General features: G+C 35.7%; 1 protein-coding gene across 7 annotated transcripts in view; it reads right to left on the reverse strand.

Annotated features, from left to right (window-relative positions):
* Nucleotides 1-1,379: 1,379 nt before the first annotated feature.
* LOC121319656 (apoptotic protease-activating factor 1-like) overlaps nt 1,380-21,467 on the reverse strand; it is an 81,594-nt gene continuing 61,506 nt past the window's right edge. For 3 of the 7 annotated variants that reach the window (XM_041257301.1, XM_041257298.1, XM_041257300.1), the window contains one exon: nt 1,383-3,447. In XM_041257301.1, the coding sequence (XP_041113235.1) occupies nt 3,301-3,447 (147 nt within the window). In that variant the 3' untranslated portion in view covers nt 1,383-3,300. Of the gene's footprint in view, nt 3,448-21,467 lie in introns of all 7 variants that reach the window. The other 4 variants (XM_041257305.1, XM_041257302.1, XM_041257303.1 and 1 more) reach the window with 4 other exon arrangements.

Genomic DNA, 21,467 nt, shown 5'->3' on the forward strand with positions numbered 1-21,467 from the left:
TGAACTTCAGCTAGGCGCTTGATAACATACTGTACAGTTGTGGTAACTTTCCAAAATGTAACGGTAAACCTTTTGGTGTATCATTGTTTTTTGCCCAACCACACAGATCATGACTGCTAAACAGGACAGCTACTGCCTATTCCAACCCTGAAAAGTACAGTAAGCAATAATTAGCGGCAGGTGTATTCTTTATAATAGTCAGGAATAACCCATGATTCCACAGATATGAATGTCATCGCATTCAGTTGAGTAATTGCTACAAGTTTTTTTTTTTTTTTTTTTTTGGTGAAACCTTTTAATAGTTATTACACTGTTCAAGAATTCTGTCAATTATTGTGAGGCAATGTTATGAGCAAATTGTACATGCACTTTACAATCCTCAAAATTTCAAAATGTGTATGTTCAAGTCAAATAGCAAAACAGCTAGGGAGTACTGTACTTGTCTTCATTTCTTTCTGTTTCATGTCTCCTGGTACATTTTCACCTGTCTGTGTTCGTATGCTGACCCTTTCCTTCCCAATTACAGATGCTGCTGTTTACTCTGGACTACACAGATTCCTGGTTATTAACTCAAAACACACAAACGCAAGAACTCATCAGGCCTAGATTATACTAACCCAATTGCAACAGATTTCTGATTAAAATCTTTAAATTGTACCATGTTAAAAAACAAGTATTTCCACAGATCTTATTAATTTACGTAGAATTTTTTAATTTGTCATGTTATTTTTAAAAACCTAATTCCTCACCTTCTACTCTGCTACCTTCCAGGGGTGTATAGACATTACAACTGACAAATTAGCCTCTAAACTGTTGCCACCATTTCTAAATATCGTGATAATATTGGCATATCTTTAAAAAACATGCAAAATATCCATCCTTCTTGTTGTTTCAGTCTAGTTCTCAATCATGGCATACAAAACTAATAATAATTTTTCAGAGCCCATTAAAATATATCTGAAGCAATATAAATATACAGTATGCCTATAGCATTCTTTACTGTTGCATTATTGAGGAATAATGAATTGAGAATAGTCCATTTCTTCATTTTTCCTTTAATTTATTTGCCAAAAGCACTCTCTCGCATAATTTCAAATTGACTTAGCAATCACTTAATTATGTATTTAGAGGTAGCACAGCAATTTTAGCTGAAAGCACAAAGTTTAACTACCAATTAAGTTTTTCTAAAATTTGATAATGGATTCTCTTGTTGGGTAATCTTATGCCCTGTTTCAACTGCCTGGTGCTCCTGGCTACAGTTGCCCACGGCAACAAAATAGGATGTTTCCACTGGTTGCCCAAGCAGCTGATCAGGTTTTGTATCTCATATTCTATGTAGCCAAACTGGCTACAAAAGAAGTGCATCATCACATAGCCAGGAGGTTACATGATGACGCACGTGGAACTTGATATACAAAAAGTATGCAACTTTAGCCAAAAACAATAATAATAATAATTCCCGCCAGGAGCTGCATAGGCTATTATAGCATTCCTTTACAATGTATTATTATTTTACATTTCACTTTCCGTCCGTCTTGTTTGGAGGGTTCATTCAATTAGATCTAAAGGTTGTCTAAAATCGTACATAGTGCCATAATGAAAATAGCAATTAACATTCTTTCAATTTCATCTTCCATTGCTCGGACTGCTTTGTTCTAAACACTGTGTTACTGCTGGAAACGCCTTTTCGATTCTGGCAGCTACCCGTGGGCAGCCAAAGTCTGTAGCACCAGACAGTGGAAACAAGCTGCTTAGGATACTGTTGAAATCCTTTAATTAATATTGTTATTCCTATCCTACTTTCAGTTCCCAAAAGAATCAACTGCTGTTCCCAACTTGTACATATTTATTAATGCGATACATACATACATAATGCACACTTTCAAACACACAGTCTACACACGGTCCACCAATGCCATTACAGCAGTTAATGCTCTTATATTGCAAGCATGTTTTAATTTCCAGTTCAAAACATTTTATGATACAACTTTACATTTTGTATTATTTATCTGTTTTCCTCTCCAGCACATAACAAATGTAATACACTGATGTACAGGTACAAGGCAGTAGTTTGACTTGATGTATAGGTAAACAGTAAATTCAACTCTTAAATTGGATTGTCAACCGTTTAGGACAAAGACAACTTATGTGTACAGTAATCCATCGCGTATCCGCCCTGACTGTTTATCCGTTTAGATTAGTTCCGATATTGTAGACCCTACCAAAGCTTTAGTACACTGTGTTGAATGTGCTCCGTGCGCTACCATTGCTGGTAGTGTCACGTGAGCTGTTCAGTGTGTTGACATGTAAATAAATCCTGTTCACCTGCAAGGCGTATGACCTTCAACCTCCATCTCTATCTCCTGCCTGTCACTCAGCAACGAATGCACACACCCACAAGAATTAATACTGTCTTTAGTATCTTTCTAAACAAGGGATTTAGGGGAGCTCCCTAATAAAAGCTGAATCTCAAAACAATATCCGTGTTAATATAATAATTGTTGCACCTGTGTACAGTGGTATTTAAAACAGGATTCATTCATCTTTACATATCTGTCCTTACTCTGGTCCCACCATAGTCGGATTACTGTATCTTTAAAAGGGAATGTATTCTCCCTTGGGATTCACCCAAAGAAAAGGTAGTTTGTTATTGACAAAAAGTAAATATCCAACCTATATATTACCCAATAACAATTTTCCTCCACATGTAATTTACACATCACCAGTCAAGGATAGTCATTTTTGAGCAACAGTAGCAACCCTCAGTACATATAATGGCAGCCATGTATAGCAATCGAGCTTTTAATAATGTATTGGCATAACAACAAAAGTACATCAGTGTTGAATCAATGCATTTATTTATTTGTATTAAACCCAACCACTTTTAATTAAAAGTTTACATTTCATATCCATATTTCAAGTGCCATAAAATTATAACTTACGTTGTTATCTGTACACCGTTGCATATGTTCACATTAGAAGAAAAAGCACCCTTTTCACAGTTTCATTATTGCTCAAGGACCCAAAATAACACTCATTGTAGTAATACATGGACCTTAATTAGATACCATTAATATAGATAGAAATTCACCTATAATTATTAATGTTGTAGCTAAGAGGAAGAATATTGAATATTAAACATATCAAAATGTGAACACCAAATTGAATATTACAAATTGCATTTCTTATGAAAGATTCTCATTTTGTAGGGATCCTTTGGTAGCCGGGTTCACAAAGCAGGAGAGCCTGGAATGATTGTCACCACACTGAAAGGATATTGGCGGTCTCATACAAGGGGTTTCACCCCACCGTACGTAAGATGTAAAGAACCCCAATGTTGTCAATGGTTACAAAAGTCTTGAAATCAGGGGATACATGGATTCCCTTTAGATTCGTTCCAGTGGTATAAAACGTTTGCAGAGATTCCCCCTTCTCCACATCCCACCACTAAAGAAGAAAAAAAAACAGAAGAAAAGAAAATTGATTAATTTAATCAAGCTTGTAGTAAGTAAGGAATATGTGAAATTGCTATGCAATATGAGTCTTATGTCCATTCTTGGTGTGTGTTTCTATAAGTAAAATATATATGCTAGAGAGTGTCCTATTTTGTCAATTTTAATGATGCTGGTATTTAGATCAATTGAATAGACCCGATTTCTCCTGTTTTCAACATCACATATTTTCATATTTACTCGTCAACTGATTTATTTATGAAACTTGATAATCACACTGCAGTGGGTGTTTTCTTTGAATGAAATTAGTACAAATGTAGAGCAATTAACAGATTAATCAGAAGCTATTTTATAAAGTTCAAGATGAGTTGTGAAATTAAAATTGAAAATGTGTGGCTAAATGTTTTACATGTAGTAATATGAAATGCAATAACAATGAGTTATGTGTGCATCATATAACCTGCATATCCTCTCAGATAAAACCTTTTATTAACAGGCAAATACTTCAACATTTTGTATCACCACCACTGACAGACAACAGGTTTTTTACATTTTTATTTTACGGGAAACACCGTCTTCGCACCTTGTCTATGTAAACGGAAAGTGTTACTGTGCCAAACGAATTGCTGATTTCAACAACTGCAAGTGTATTTAATGTGAAAAACTAAATCAGCTTTACCTACATTAACAAAGGCCAACAATTTATTTAAAGAACCTACAGTGCTAAATATTTTAAAAACTATTGTACAGTGTAACTCTGAAGCAGTGTTGAATAACAGATCTAAAATACTGTTGTAAAAATGCAATTAATTAAAACATATTGCCTGGGTAATCTTACGTTAACTGAGATGCCATGAAATACATGTTAGAATTAGGCACAAATTCAGCAACAGTTTCATGAACATCAAACTGTATTAAATCCAGCCAATAAGACTTTAAAGACATCGGATGCCATGCTAATTTTAAGATTCCACCGTGTCTACCTAAAGAAAAAATGAAGTCTTATTTCTTTTTAGATATAGCCAAAGGTTTTATATATATATATATATATATATATATATATATATATATATATATATATATATATATATATATATTACACACAGTGGTTTGCAGAAGTACTCACCCCCCCCTACAAAGCTTTCACATTTTGTTGGCACCTAAGAATACTCCACGACGCTTTCAAATTAGACTTTACATGTAGAATCTACACAAACTATTCCAAATCGATAAAATTTAAAAATGCATATAGAATATAAATAAGTAAGATTTACAGAGAAAAACAGATTAATCTCAGTTGCATAAGTACTGGAGCCCTAAATCAGCTCAGGTGCAAATTATTTGTTTGAAAGATCACAAAATTAGTGAAATGGTTTCAGCCTGTGTGTACTCAAAGTGGTTTAATTTGTAGATAATTTCCCTCAGGTATATAAAGACTTTCAAGCTGCAACTCATACAGTGATTTACTACAATAAATTTCATTCTGTACATTTTTTTTGGAAGTTTTGCTGACATTTAACCTCATCCTCATATAACAGTGGTCAGTTTAACCACTACAGCTTTGAATAAAAAAAAAAAGTTTGTTTGAAAAACTGTGCATGAATTATTAGTAATTCAACAAAATGTGACAATATTGGTAGGGGGTGAATACTTCTGCAAACCACTGTGTGTGTGTGTGTGTGTATATATATATATATATATATATATATATATATATATATATATATATATATATATATATATATATATATATATATTGCACGTTTGTTAGTGTGTTATCACTAGCTATAAAATTCCTTGGGAAATAGTTTTATTTGAATCCATATATTAGTAAGTGGAGCAATTCTGCTGCCATCCATGTTCCTTATATGTGACCCAGGACAGCAAAATCAGTCAGAAGTCGCATATGTAGATTTTACACAGTGGCCAGATTACTGAGTGAAGTCATGAATTATCAATTTTGAGTTTTACATGTTTTTGTGTACTTAACAGTTCAAACTATCGTTTTATCAAGTTTATTTTGTGAAATAATGTCTCTGTTATACTGTAAATACACAGTTTGGTAACAACAGCGACCTATAGATTGTCAAAATTAGCTGAAACAAAGACTAAAATCTGTACAATTCATGGAATCACAGCAACATCGTCCTTCCACGCACACACATCATCCGGTATGTAGGTTATTAATAGACTGAAATCTTATTTAGCCAATGAAAACGGTTTTAAGAAGTGGTTGCAGTGTAAATAGTTCTGCTTGTTGCTATGCGTGACGTCATTTGGCTTCTTGTAGTATCCACCGAATGGCTGAATGCCTCCACGCGCTTTGACTTCTGGGACAGAGACATTGCTGTGGTTGTGAACAAAGAGAACTTGTGATATTAAACCCTGGCAATCAATAAATAAATAAATCACAGGCAAATCATGATGGAGAATCATGTCGCTGACATTGTCATTGATAACAATACTAGAACCAAGTTGCAAAAAAATACGTAATTACAGCTGTGTACATAAGTCGTCTAAATACAGCTGCAAACAATGACGGGAAACCCTGTGTTAAGGTGTTTTCTGGCGAATATATACTTGTTAACTGAGGTAAGGTAGTCCAAGATATGTATTTCAGAATATGCAAATACCAAGTGAAATGTAAATAGTAAATGTAAATGTAAATAATTCAGCACTTTTAATTTAAAAGCATTTATATTTTTGATTAAAAAAAAAAGCTATGAATTGTAAAAAAAAAATTATAATTTTTCTATGTTTCAATAAATGAAAAATAAATATTTGTATCATATAATTTCCTTGTCATATTTTGTAGAAAGGTATGAGGAGTTATTGGTGAACATTTGGTGTATGTGTCAGAATTCTAACATAATGGTTGCTACGGAAATAGCTGGAAAGTAGGTGTCCAACTTATTTTTCTCAAAATGGCGTCTTCTGACTTTGCTGATTTCAAAATGTCATATCTTGGGCCCCGTTTGAGATATATCAATAAGTTTGGTATTATTGTAAAGCTTATTGTATGTCCAATCCATTGCCACAATAAAACAGTTTTTTGACCAAGTGACTGATTTTGCTGTCCTGGGTCACATATGAAATATTCATGTATGCAGTATGACATGTTAAGCTTGTGTTGACTCAAATACCGATGTGCTTCTTATAGATACAGCGACATGCAAGGACGGAATAAAAAGGAATGTGCTGCTTTTTCATGGGTGTCAGACTTTATCCAAAAATATGGTAATATTCTCTCATACCGAGCAAATACCAAGAAAATATAAAATATTAAACTCTCCTGTCAATCTGTGCAACTGTAATTTTATTTAAGATTGTCAGAGAAGAAAAAAAAAGATTCTATCCACAGGCAACTGCATTAGTCTTATTAAAAAAGCATGCCCAAACTAAGGGGCAGATGTACTAAAGTGTTTCGCCTGTCGCAATAGTCGCAAACGAGTCGGAAGTCTAGGGTGAAATGCACTAAACATGCGCCTTTTTAAGGAATGCTTCGCGGCAGCAGTTTTTCTTTGCAGTTCAAAGATGAATATGTAATTATGGGCGTTCCTGCATAAATTTGCAAAAAGGGGAAGGAACGGTGCAAATGAGGATTCACAAACATTACTAAAGATGTACTAAAGCTGCCAACAATTACACCAATTTGTTAAGAACTTCTGAAAGCAAGTTTTAATCAGTCACAAATGCCGCTGGCATTTTCCAGTCCGCTTCTCATGCATTGCCAGTTGTGCTCAATGCATTTTTGAGGCGAACACCCAAGTACCTAATTTTCACTAAAGTCAGAGTCTACTTACAAGACTTGAAAACAGATTTCTATGACACTTCTGGTTTCCCCAACAGCATGATTTATTTTGTACCTGTAGATTTTATTACTGTACTATATACTGTATAGGCCTACTGCACAGATTTATATTTTTACATAATGTAATGTGTAGCCTACCCAAAACACATTAGTGTTATTTCAGCACAATGATTTATATTTAAAATACGTTGAGAACTGTAAATGTATGAGTGTGTGATTTTATTGTATTGTTTTTAAACCAAACACCTCTTTATGTTGGACAAACATTTCCGGTTTAGCGAGGGGATACTGTATGATTATGAAAAGCTTTTTGGGGGTGAAGGTTGGGACCCCACTATAGAATCTGACAGGATTAAACTGCCTTTCATTTTTTGTATATATGATAGTATTAAAATAGGTAAAATGAAGAGAGAACAGAATGCATTGTACAGATGACGTTTACATTTAACAAAAACAATGTTATTTTGATTCTTGCTCCCTTGCATGTATGGTCGTTTTTCTTTTGGCACCCTCTGCTGCAGCAAACCAAAACTGCTGCTATTTTATTTGAAAAAATGTCGCACAACTCTCGCTACAGATCTTGCTAAGATGACACAAATAATATTTTAATTAGTATATTGCGGCTTTCTTCATTAACATATTTTTTGTTAGTACATACGACAAAATGTGCACTTTGCAAACTGTTGTAACGAAAATGCAAACTGTGTTATGTTTGCACTGCGACTGGGCCATCTGAGTACATCTACCCCATAATCTTTTATTTCTTACTCAAAATATCCACAAGTTTATAGATTCAGATCACAGAATCTCAATTCCCCAGGAGGGAGATCGAAAGATAGGCTCCTAATCATAAAGACAGAAGACTAATGGGGCATGTTCCTATCTATCTTCTGGATTCTTATTACAAGACTGCAATGGGGTTAACAGCTAGAGAACTGTATGTAATTAAGAAAGTTACTAGTGCTTGCATAAAGTCAAGAGAATTAATTTTCTCTGTGTTTAACTCTAATACCTTGGGCTTAAATAATAAAAAAAAAATCATACCAAATATACACTAGGCACAGCTCTGGGAAAATATTGTATAATTATACTATAGGGCTGAATCTCAGCTGTCTGATGGCTCCCTTGGAGTCTAAAGCAGTGATGAAATAGAAGTAATAATCTTCACAATTGTTATTAGAGCAGCTCTTTGGAAACTGTATCACTGTACATAATTAGCCATGAGATAACTAATTTAACAGGTCTAATTTAAAGACTTCCAATCTCTTGCCTATTGTAAGCTATTCCAGTATCAATACAGCAAAGGCAGGAAAAAATTAAGTAACTTTCTTACTGTAATGTAACACAGCAAGTTTAAGGCACACAATCTGAGATTGAAGTAAGAAGCAGCAGGCATTTTAAGCAATGGGACTTTAGTGACAAAATCCCTTCTTTCTTGATGTTTAGCACAAAGCCCCTGCGTTGCATTATACCTTGAGCAGAAGTCAATGCTAATGTGCCTCAACTAGACTGAGGCTAAAAATATCCACCCACCAAATGGTAATTGCTCTTGTTATAAAATCTATAAAACCTTCCAAAACCATTCATTCAGTTTACAATAAAACACACTGCCTTAACATGTCAGCTGCCTTAACATGCCAGCTGCATTATCGCATTACCAGTATACAACCGCATTGTACAAGAATCAGTCACAAGAAAACATCTGACAATGCTGCAGTGGTTTTTGTACTAGTTATTATGAACTGAAAAACATTTCTGACTCTTAGAAATAGATGCTGGGGTGAGATTTGGCTAAGGCTAGTGTACATCCATTACATATTATACAGTGTCCTATAAAAATAATGGGCTCCCATAGTACAGTAGCTGCAATATGACAAACTAGGTTACAATCAAAGACAGTAAATATAACTCCCTTAGTACCCTGTGATCCAACTGCTTTTAAATATAGTTCTGTAACTTGGTTTCTACCAGGTGTTCTGATATTTTGTGAAATGTACCCTCTTTGGTGTGAGTTGCCTTTGAAACAAGTTTTAATGCTGTTATGTTTCATATTTAGATTTTCATCAATATCCATGTTAAATCAAAGCAAGGTTATGCATTTTGCATTTGACAGCTGTAAACACTTCAGTATGAAAATTAAATGTTGTCATAAGGTTTCATAAGCTCAGTATGGTATTAAATTAAGTTTTGCCCTACCATTTATAGTATTCCCTTTGAAGTAATGTACATATTTAAGTCTTTGTAATTTGGCATTAATTTGAATGCTTAATCTACTACAATAACACCTTTGCATTTGGAATATTAATTGTTTTACTGAATGCTGCTTGGTCCATTCTAGGATAAGTATAGTTGTAAAATTCACACATCACTTACAGATTTGAACGTACTTTGTTTAACCATTGCTGTACTAACCCACATTATTGTATGAAAAGGAGCTGACTATAAATAATGTGTATAACTTCTAAATTAATGAGAATTTAAAAGGAAAGGGATGTTGAAATAATGTAGAATCTCAATGTTTCAAGTTACACAGAATTTTCTTTTCCCACTCTTCCCTTCATTATAAAATAATGTGGATTAAGACTAATTAGCTTGCAATGTATAACCTATGCACCCGCAAAGTTGTGGTTAAACATGATACATTCAAAGCTATAAATAATGGAAATAAACAACAAATACTTATAATAAACAGCAAAGGATAACAGGTAGTTAGAAAAGTCAAAGTTAAAGACCCTTAATTGTATTTTTGTTTAAATATAAAACAAGTCTTTATTTTAACAAAACTTAAATACAACATCATAGCATAATTTTCTATTTAATTCAAATACTTGAATAATGTTCTGAATATTGTATATATTTATATATGCAGAACTGATACAATATTGACCTTTAATAAAGGCCAACTGGTTACAGTTGACCAACGGGATGGTAACACTTTATATGAAGGTGCTGCTTATTAATGTTTTATAAATGTATAATAGATGCTTAATAACTAGGTTAGAGTGTTAATAAAGCATTATATATAGTTTATAACCATGCAATAGTGAGATAGGATTAAACATCCCAAAGTAGAATAGGTGTCTAAAAACTGTCCCCTTTATATAAACTGTAATTCTGTCTGGTTAATGCATGGTTATACATACTAAAGTCAATTAGGTGGCTAAAAATGGTTTGCTTTATAAAACTGTAATTCTGCCTATGGCTAGTGCATGGTTATAAATCATCTACAATGCTTTATTAACACCCTATAACATAGTTATTAAGCATATATTATACATGTTTATTGCAAGTGCCAGTTGTAATTACCAATGTCAGTGGTAAAGTTTAATGGCTGCGACTGAGAGGAACAGGCGTTCCTTGTGCCAAATTATCAGTGAGAACTGCCAGAGAAACAAAAACATATTGGAAGTTATCAAAAGTGCCCAGCCACTTGAAACTCGGCTTGTGTTTTTGATATCTCCACTTTTGATATCTTGGCATTTTCTCACATTTCCAATGTGTTTTTGTTTCAGATAATATACAAAGTGAAGGTGTTCAGTGTTGCTTCCTTTCTTCTGAACAAACCATCAGAACTAGGCTTGATAGTTTTCAGCGTGTATTCCTACCAAAACTACTTGCCTTCAAATGGCACTTGTGCCGACTTAAATTTAAAAAAAAAAAAAATCATTAACAGCAAGATTCACTTAATGTGCCTTTCTTTTCAGCAAATGACTAGAGGTCGCGCTAACCAGTTAATTGCTCCATATCATCAGATTTATATTGCACCCTTTTTAATTCTAACACATAATTAATCCCCTCTATGGTTTTTTGCTAATTCTGCATTTGTTATGCGCTTCTCCCGGCAGAATGTATTTTATGAAACAGGCAGTGTGTAGTGTAGTGACGACATCTTCCTTACAGTGAAAGTAAAGTGATCAGTTTTGTTCAAGGAATGCAGAGCTAGAATCATGTTTTATTGTCAAATATCCATGATGTAATTAAGAAATGGAGATGGTTTAACAAAGTTAATTACAACTTTAAAGGCAAGTAGTGAGAACAGAAATAAACGTTGAAAAGTAGCAAGCCTAACCTTTTTAGCAGTCTATGCCAAAACACAACTGTGCATTTAATAACGTATTCCTACATGTGCTACTGTACAACATTCACTGAACTGATACATGCATATTGTATGTAAAACACATAGAAATTAACCGTGGACAGTAATTAGCTGTATAAAACAAACTGTGTTCTATCACACATTATCTAATATTGTTTATTTTAAAATAAGCAGCGCAATTTACTGAAAAAAGTTAGATTTTCAAAAACAATGCAAAGCCAAAAAAGAAAAAAAAAAGGGGGAAATATAAGTTATATATCAACTTTTTATATCTGTTGACAGGGTGATGGTCCCAAGCTTACCCTCAACCACAATCACATTTTTCACCTCAGGAACAAGGAGGCTTTTGGAACACAGCAAACACACCTTGGTATGTTCACACAAATGACAACTGGTGCTCACAGACTAACAGGTTATATATAAAATGACTGACACTCACAAAGACAAGGAAAGACACAGCATTAAATAAGCCCCAGCCCCGCCTACTCCTAAACAATTACACCTGAAATGTTATACACAAATAAACTATATTATTTAACATTCATTCCAACATACTTTTTACAATAAACATTCATATATTTTACATTAAACATGTTTCTTATCCTTTTGCACATTTTTGTTTAACCTGCATGAACACTGTCTTTGTTTACAAACAGATGATCGATAAACTATTCCATTACCCTATGTTTACTTGTTATTATTATCATTGTCATTATCATTCTCTACTCCCTAGCTCACCTGTAAAAATTGAACATTAACATTACCCCTTCTCTACTGAACTTATGGATATAACAAAACACTTGTAAAGCTACAGCAACTTCATTAAGGTAAGCACCCTAATCTAAATAAAGCAATATACCGTCATCTATCAAACACACTTAATCAACAACATGCATGATACAGATAAACTCTATCACCTGTATAATAACAACAATAAAACACAATAACAGGCATTTGTAAAAAACGTGGTTATGCAGACCTCTACACGATGCTTTCTCTCGCTGTTTAAATCTGAATGGAGGAGTGTGACGGGGGTGCAACGGGTCAGAGCTGTGGTCGATCCTCCCGATCGCTGGTGGCGTTGCATAAAATGGGACGAGACCGGCGGAAAGGCAAAGGTCGAGCCGTCCGGGAACTCCAGAAAGATCACCCGTCCCGCCCGAACGCGGAAGTCCGCGGCCGCCACGCCACGTACCCCAGTTAGGGTTACTATGTACGCCGATTAGATACAGTGGCGACTGGGGCCAAGGCCAAGGACGGGGTCGGGCAGTATTTAAGGGACGGTACGACCTGCGCTCACTCTCTCAGTCCTGGGGGTAACAGTAAAAGGAGACGTGCTGTGTAATTTATTTTCTTGTCAAAGGTGTTGTGTTTACAGAGACCGGAGGCGGCGATCCAGTCTATTACCCGGAGGAACGACCGGAAGCACGGTACTAAAACCTGCCCAGGACCGGGACCCCCTAGAGGCCAGCACAGGAGCGCCAGTGGAAATATTGTTCTTTATTTATAGTTATTGCTTGAGTGTGTGTGTGGGACTTTTGTTAATTTTTACCTTTTTATTTTCGTCTCCTCCTTTATCATTGTTGATACTGGTGGGGACTTATTTTGACTATTATTTATTTATTTATTTATTTATTTTTATTTTATTTATTTATTTTTGTTCAATTTTGGTCAGTGGCTACCTTCGGCCAGACAAATAAAAACCTTGCTGCGGGGAAACCATACAAGCCTCCTGAGTATTTTTTCTGGTCCCACCACCACCACCACCTGACTCAGCCCACCAGCCTCTCACAAGGAGTATTTACTTCTCAAAACGAGATCAGTTATTTTACAGAAAACATTTTTACCTGATTAAATAAACTCTGGTGTAAATAATCGAGTTTCTATCATGCAGATCGGTAGATTCAATCTGACCTAAGACCGTTTCTTTTCAAATCCTGCTAAGAAATTGTTATGCTCATACTTCCGTTTTCCTTGCCCATAACCAATGGTTGACTATGACCATAGAAAATGTTTTCTAATTTAAATGAACCACCATTTATGAAAAAAGCATGTTAACACACAACAGGGCCATATCGCCACACAGAGGACATTTAAAAAATATGTAGGCAGCTTTATTTTTTCAGATGAAAAGTACAGGGACCAAACCATATAGGCCAACTTGCCACCCCTATAGGAAAAGTGCAGGGGCCATAGCCCTCTTGGCCCCCGTGGTGATGGCGCCGTTGTGACAAACACCGCTATACCGCGCCATCAGACCTTGAGCCATTTCACTGTCTTTATTACCTGGCCATGCTGGGCCAGATCAGGTTCAGAAAATAAAACCCAAAAGCAAAACAGGAAATCACTGCTCCAAGCATACAAACATATAACAGGGGTGGCCAAACTTTCTGACCCTATGAGTCGCATACCAACAATTTCATATGGACAAGAGCAGCAAGACACATAGGGTGACATTCACTAAACACATTTGAGTCATGAGCAAACTACGTGCTACTGATATTTTCTCTTTCTACCATATTCACGAACCATTAAAATGTGTGCAAATGTTTGTTAATGACCCGGAAAAGGATTGCAAAAAGCATTTAAATTAGGAGGGCGTCAGTAAGGTACGCCTACTTTTCAAACGTGCAAAACACGGCAGAAGGTTAACTGATGCTGTTTCTGTAAGGGTGCCAAACACTTCCCCTGGTAACAAGACAGAGAGTAAAAATCAGACTGAGAAATTAAAGGTTTACATTTGAGGTGATGGACATTATAACTACTGAGGTTACGAAGCACATGAAAAGCTGAACATGAACGGGAAAATTAAGTCAACAAAACAAAATTTCGGCGGACATTCTAAAACCTGCCTAGCACTTGGAGCATCTGCAACCTCCAACACTGGGGCTTCAAGTTCAGCATCTGTTCAACATCCATTCCTATGTTGTGTAAAACACAACAAGCCAGGATGAAATTGCTAACCTTCTGAGGAGTGAACTGTAGTGTTCATAAGAACATAAGAAAGTTTACAAACGAGAGGAGCCATTATCGTTTGGTTGTAGTAGCTTATTGATCCCAAAATCTCATCAAGCAGCCTTGAAGGATCCCAGGGTGTCAGCTTCAACAACATTACTCCAGACCCTCACAATTTCTGTGTAAAAAAGGTCTCCTAGTGCCCCTTTTTCTAAACTCCATTTGTGACCCCTGGTGTTTCTTTTTTCAGGCTGAAAAAGTCCCTTGGGTCGACACTGTCAATACCTTTTAGAATTTTGAATGCACACGTAGTCTTCTTTGTTCAAGACTGAACAGATTCAATTCTTTTTGTCTGGATTCTGGTCGCTCTTTCCAAATGTTCGCTCATTACAGTACGAGCCCATTTAAAGGTATGGTTATACCTCTGTTCAGCAGGGGTCATGGGATTGAGCAGCGGTGTCAGTAGCCACTGCTTTAGTGGATATCCGTTATTCCCTATCAACCAGCTTCTCAGACTGTCATACCACTGAAACACAGCTGCCACCTGCAAATTAGCGAGGATAAACAAGTCATGAGTTGAGCAACGATAGTTTGCATACACATTTGTGGTGTAGTTTTTTGCGTCACAGATCACACACACTACTTGCATGTTGACAAAATAGGTCCCCACAGGATTTATGCAGAGGTGCCTAGTCTATGTTGATGCGCATACCTTAGCAAAGCAAACAGTGTGCTCTCCACATGTCTCCTTCCAGTACAGCCTGAAGCAGTTGGCAGATGTCAGTGATTGTTTGTCTGTGAGGCGAAATTGTTGCATACATTATGTGTCAGACAGGCTCAGAAAAGCCAGATGACTTCTAAATATTTGGGGACATCTCCTCCTTCTCTCTGTCTGGCCATGTAGAAATTATTATTATCATTTATTTATTAGCAGACATCCTTATCCAGACAACATTTGTTACAAAATCACAGTACAAAGTATCACATTAGACCAGTGTGCACTCCAGATTTATTTTATTTCTCTTTTTTCCTCTCTCTCTCTTTTCTTTGCCTGCTTCCCTGGTAGTTTCACTGGTATTTATAGACCATGTAATTTGCGCTCAGTTTAGACCCGGTTTTCACATGTCTACTGAAACGGAAAAGCTAACACTGTTGATGGTTTGCCAAATCGTTACATTTGTATGTAAATAAGGACACTCCCCTAAAGTTCAGCCCATGTCCAGCGCTAATGCTGACTTGCCGAGTGGGCACTAAAACATGGTTGCTAAATCACACATGTGGGCAAGGTCTGTTTGCCATCATGTGCGCCTGATTCTGGTGCACTAACTGCTCGCAAAAGTGTTTTGTGATTGCCTAGGAGTTTGCAAACACTGCTAAACAGGGCCCAAAGTGTTTGCGAGCAAGACATTTTAAATAGTAGCATTGTTTTAAACATTTTTTTAATTCTCTCAAACATTGTAACAGAATCTTGCACTTACAGTAGTTGTTATCTCTTGATGGCAGCAAAATACACAAGAACCAGGGAGAACATTGCAGAGCCTTGGAGTTCCTGTGTAATTTTTATTATATTGTAGATCTACAGTGTATTCAACTTTAAATGTAACACTATGGTGTTATTCCATTATTTTGGTTTCTACTGTATGTATTATGCACTTTAACCCTTTAAGGACCGGGATCGTGTTAACACGATCATAATGAAGTGGGCTTCTAGGACCACGATCGTGTAAACACACAAAAAAAAAAGCACTTCATTTTGATGACTTACAGGGCTACCGTACCTTGCAGTGTGATGTCACTGAGATGGGCAGTGAGTGTTAAAGGACGGACACAGTTTACAGCAGCCAGGCAAAAGCAGAAACAAAACATCACAGGAACTTATTTAGAGCTGATAAAAAAGGGGAAACACTGCAAATCTGATGTAGTTGACTTATAATTATATTAGAACATTTATTCTGTCTCGTGTTTTAAATATATGTTTCTACAACATTTATAAATATCAAGAAACAAGTGGATATAAACATATACTATTTAATGAACTAAATTTATCAAGTACGTTTTTTTTCTTTATCAAGCTACCAAATGTCCTTGCAGTGAACATGTAGGCTCAAAGAAACTCAAGAGAGAGAGAAGGGGAGAGAAGAAAGAATAATAAACAAAAACAAAAATAATAAGCTTGTGTTTATTTTTACTTTTTCTCTCTTTTCTTTTAGTTTGTTTATTATTCTTTCTTCAGTTCATTCGAGCCACTAAGTGTGCGTCACCCAGCATTTCACCAGGAGCCGCACTGAACTGTCTCGGGGCCACGGTTTGGCCACCTCTGACATATAATACTGTAAAGCTATAAATATTTGCAACCAAAATATTTGGGGAGTCACACCCATAAAACCTCCAGAAATGTTGAATTCACTTTATGAATTCACATGCAGTTGTACTGCGACTCCAATTGAATGATTGATTAGCAATCGAGTCTCAGTACAGCTGCATAAATGCAGCATGTTTTCACCCACTCATGGTTTGTGTGTTTGGTGAGTGGAGAACGGGATTGGAGACAGAGGGAAAGACAATAAGAATAGTTAAAGTTGAAGTATCAGCTCACTGTGTTTTTCTGTACAGTCCGTTTTGTTTGTCTCTTGTTTTGGCAAATGTGTCGTGTCCTGTGTTTTTGTTTGTTACAACCTTTTTATTTACTGTGCTGTTAATTAATTAAATGCTGAGCAAGACCATTCGCTCAGCTCCACCAAACTCCACCTCTCTTTCTGTTTATTTCCTGTTTCCTGGTTCTGGTCTGAAGTCCCCGACGCCGGCCGTCTTTGTCACAAGGATACACAATCGCATGTTGTTCAGTAATGGATGTCCCTAAAGGCAGTTTTGCCAGCAATTTTCTAAAACAGCAGCACTCAGTTTATTAGCTTAAATTGCACTTTGTATTATTTATTTGAGATTTATTCTGTTCTACCATCTGACTGTACTTAAATGTCACTGCTAACCAAGTGAAACACCCGTGTATGTGACATTATTGGAATACAAGCTTATTTTAACACTTTTTTTTTATATGCAGCATATACAATAGGTAGTTACTCCTCTCAATACAGCATATAAAAAAATGTGCACATTATGTGTGCAATGCAACACTGGAATATTCTTTGCTAATACGGTCGCAAGAAAATGATCACCTGTGGGGACAGCCTATGCATGATAACCACAGTATAAAATGTTCCACTTTTGCATTGTCACATCCCATATTTACTTTTTCTCTGTTAAAACAAAATCATTGCATTTTTTAAAAAAAATTTTTGGAATGCAACCACTTATGTGTATAATGGTGATCCACTAAATTATTTACTCAGTTTAAGCATTAACAGTACTGGTTGATTTAAAACACAGAAATCAGCATAAAGTAATACAATATTATATTTTTCACATTTAAATAATATATTTGGCAATATCAGGAACTAAAAATAAAAAGCACGGCTGTACTACTTAAAATGTTCCTGTTTACTTACCTATATTATCCTATTCCAAGACCCTTTATAAAACAAGTACAATCTGAAGATTGGTCCAGCTGAGATGGATAGATTAACAAAGCACGCATCAGTATTTACAGCGACGCTTGGAATAGCAGATTATAATGCACTTTATTGTTACATTTCATGACACAAACAACATCCCTAAAACTCCTAAGGGGCATTCTAGATGAAAAATAAAGGCAGGCACTTAGTTACAAGGAATAGCTTTCATATACATGAATAAATGTGTCAACCACTCTCAACTGGGTCATGTAAAAAAACTGAAATGGACCTCCGTCGTAGACTTACATAAGACTCCCTCAGATCCTGAATATTTATTTCTTACAGAAAGTGTAATAGTAATATGTATTGGTGGATTTATTCTCACACAAGATTCTATACATCACCAGATAATACGCAGTAGACCTGGTGGTGGAGAGGTTCAACCTTTAAAAAAGGTTCTTAAAATAGTTACAATAATAATAAAAGAACAATGTCAGATGGATGATGAACAATTCATAACATGTCTCACTAGAATTTAAAGCCACTGGTTATGTTTTTTAAATAGTTATATTTCTGATACTCAAAAAGTACCAGTACCCATAGGCCACTGATTTAATTAGCTTTTTGATAATGGTGGATACGGCTGTACAAATAACACAACCAACCTGAGCCTGCTAAACAGCCATTGTTGGGCTTCAGGGATTTAGAATCTTAAACTGGGTCCTCTTAATTACAGGCTACTCTACTGCAGTCTAGTCTTCTTGAGTGCAGGGTGCAATTAAGTGAATGTTAATTAAGCTCAACAATATCAAACACATTGCATAGATGCTTCAGGTACAGAATTCATTCTCCAAGAGGTGTCACTTCATAAAGGATTGTAGTCATGAGGAATGGCCAGACCTGTGGTGTGTTAATGCACAAGTTGAGGAATGGCCAGACCTGTGGTGTGTTAATGCACAAGTCTGAACAGGGGCCTTCTTTGACACTGATACCTACATTCTGACTGTTTTCCAGTGCGGCTCTTTGCCTCTGAACATGACCATATTGTGCAGCAAACAAGAATCATGCTTCATTTTTTAATGCTGGTCTTGATTTGCTGACTCCCCTGAAGCTAAATATTCTACAATATCACAAAAACAGCCACCTTAATTACATACTGCACAACTGCTTTCACACCAAATTATTATTTTTTTAAAGCATGTTTCTTTTTAAATGAATCAATACTCTGAGCCACCAGTAAGTAATCTAAATGCAAGAGGCATACCAAACATTAAAAAGCCCCAAGCAAGTTAATCGATCTTATTTGTCTACTACATGTTCGGCAGTGATGTGTGCCGGCTACCTTTAATGTCATTTTGTCTTTATTAAAACCAGCAGTAACATTATGGTACCTTACAGACCCAGATAGGCACTGTATCCAATTTTGGAGTGACATGTGGGCAGCACTGAGACCACATACTGACTGTCTCTAGGTGTAATAGAATGAGGCAATGAACATGTGCTGAGTTCACAAATCATTTTCTTCATATAATAAAGCAAAACAGGCAATTCCTCAAAGAATTAAAACAAAACAAAAAAACAAAACATTGAACTACCTTACTGCAATTTTCATAACTCTTAAACCCTCTCCCCCCAGTCTTGAGGCTCACAAACAGGAACAATGAAAGCTAATGGAATATGACAAGGCTTTAGATTTACCTTCATATATGATGAGAAAAGTGTGTGTGTGGGGGGGGGTTGCAGAGCTTTGCATTTCCGCTTAGTGAAAAACTGAGATTTGCATCACAATTGAAAAAAAGCAAGCCCCAGTAAAATACTGTGCTTTAATGTCAAAGGCCATTACATGTAACACCACATGGCAGTTAAACTAGGCACCCTCACAAGACGATCGCTTCTCAAGTATACTGTAGTAAAATAGGACTCTGCAGCCTTGAGTAAACATAATCGTGATCATCTAACAAGTTGCTTAGCCACGAGGACTTGTTTTGATTGTTTTGATGTATTGTCCTCGGTGATTGAGCACCATTGACATTTGTATACTGTATTTAAAAACTGCTGATGCGTAGAGGCACACTTCTGCTAATTGTAATCATATCGGTCCGCTTTTAAGAATCAACCGCTTACAAGAATCAAATCACCTTTCTATCCATTATATATATATCTTATTTTTCACTGTGAACAAATATAATGCCTGTCCCTCATCTTCTGTTCACACCAAACTAAATATATTATACACAACCCCAAAAGAATTGAGGACCTTGTACATTTAATAAATGGTTTCATAAATCACAAAAAAAGATCTGCTGCTTTTCCCCCCTTTGCATTTAACACTGCACAACATCAGTTTAACTATTACGACCAATTCAATATTTATCCAAAACTTTAAATGATACCAAAGAAAAAAGCATTTGAGGTGAACTCATATTATAATTGCTACACAACAGATGCTCTGTAGAAAGAAGCCAATATAAATTGCCCTCATGGGTACTGAATGACTCTCACCACAAGCACATGAAGTGGTGAATGAAAGGGCTGGCATTGCACCCACTCCTGTTGTACACAGTCTGTTAATAAAACGAAAGCTTCCCTTTTCATGCTGTCAATGCCCACCTCGAGCAATAATTTCATAAACTACACACCGTGTGCTTGCAAAATATTACACCAAGGTTTTCTGGAATAACTCAATACATTTCTATAATGTGACTGTTAACAACACTGAATATATTCTTTCATATGAGTGCTTTAAAAAATGTATAAAGCTTAAAAAATTTAAAAGGACATCTAAGTACAATTTTTTTTTTAGTCATTTCCTCAAAAATTATTTCAAGAACATTTTATTTTTTATCACAGAGAAGGAAAATATAAATATATATAAATTCAAACTACAAAATGCAGGGTTTGTATATTATTTATAACCGTTTATTTGACCAGAGACAAGAAACCTCATAACATATACATGCAGTGGTGAAAACACTTTATTGTTATGGCATTTTACTGCTAATTTAATTACCTGAAAACAACGTTGTGGTGCTGTTGATGACAAATGATCTTGCTTCACCAATCTGGTTACTGGAAAATTTTAATATACAGTTTTATGAAAGTGTTTCCACAGAGTAACAGCGTTTAAACTTGTTTTTCATCACATAAAATAAAAAAAAGAATATAAAAAGTATGTTTTGACAAAAAAAATAAGAGCGTGAAAAAGGAAACTTCCCAGACCCAACTTGTGTTGCAACAAACGTTGATAGAAAGAGGTGAGACTATTTGACAGTGTGCAACTCTGTACTTTGAACAAGGTTGCTGCAGTAAAAGAGGCATCACACCACATTAGACAGGTCTGATATTACAATCTTGAAAGGAAAACAAGAGATGCAAGGTTCACATCCAAACGCAGCACAGTATTTTAAAATCCATCCAAGCAGCCCCTTGACTCCCATTAACTACAATGCTTACACTGCCGTCCTTCATTACACCTTTCTGTTATGTTGGGAGGTTGAACAGTATTATTATTTTTAATATTGATCCATCACTCAAACTATTCCTAGGCTGAGAGAGAATTAACTTTTCTGCAGCCTTACGAGTGTGCTTTAAAATTAGCAACACATTCTAAGTAATCATTTTGAAATCCCCTTTTGTATTTTGTT

Source organism: Polyodon spathula, chromosome 8 (assembly GCF_017654505.1).
Source record: "Polyodon spathula isolate WHYD16114869_AA chromosome 8, ASM1765450v1, whole genome shotgun sequence".
Taxonomy (NCBI): domain Eukaryota; kingdom Metazoa; phylum Chordata; class Actinopteri; order Acipenseriformes; family Polyodontidae; genus Polyodon; species Polyodon spathula.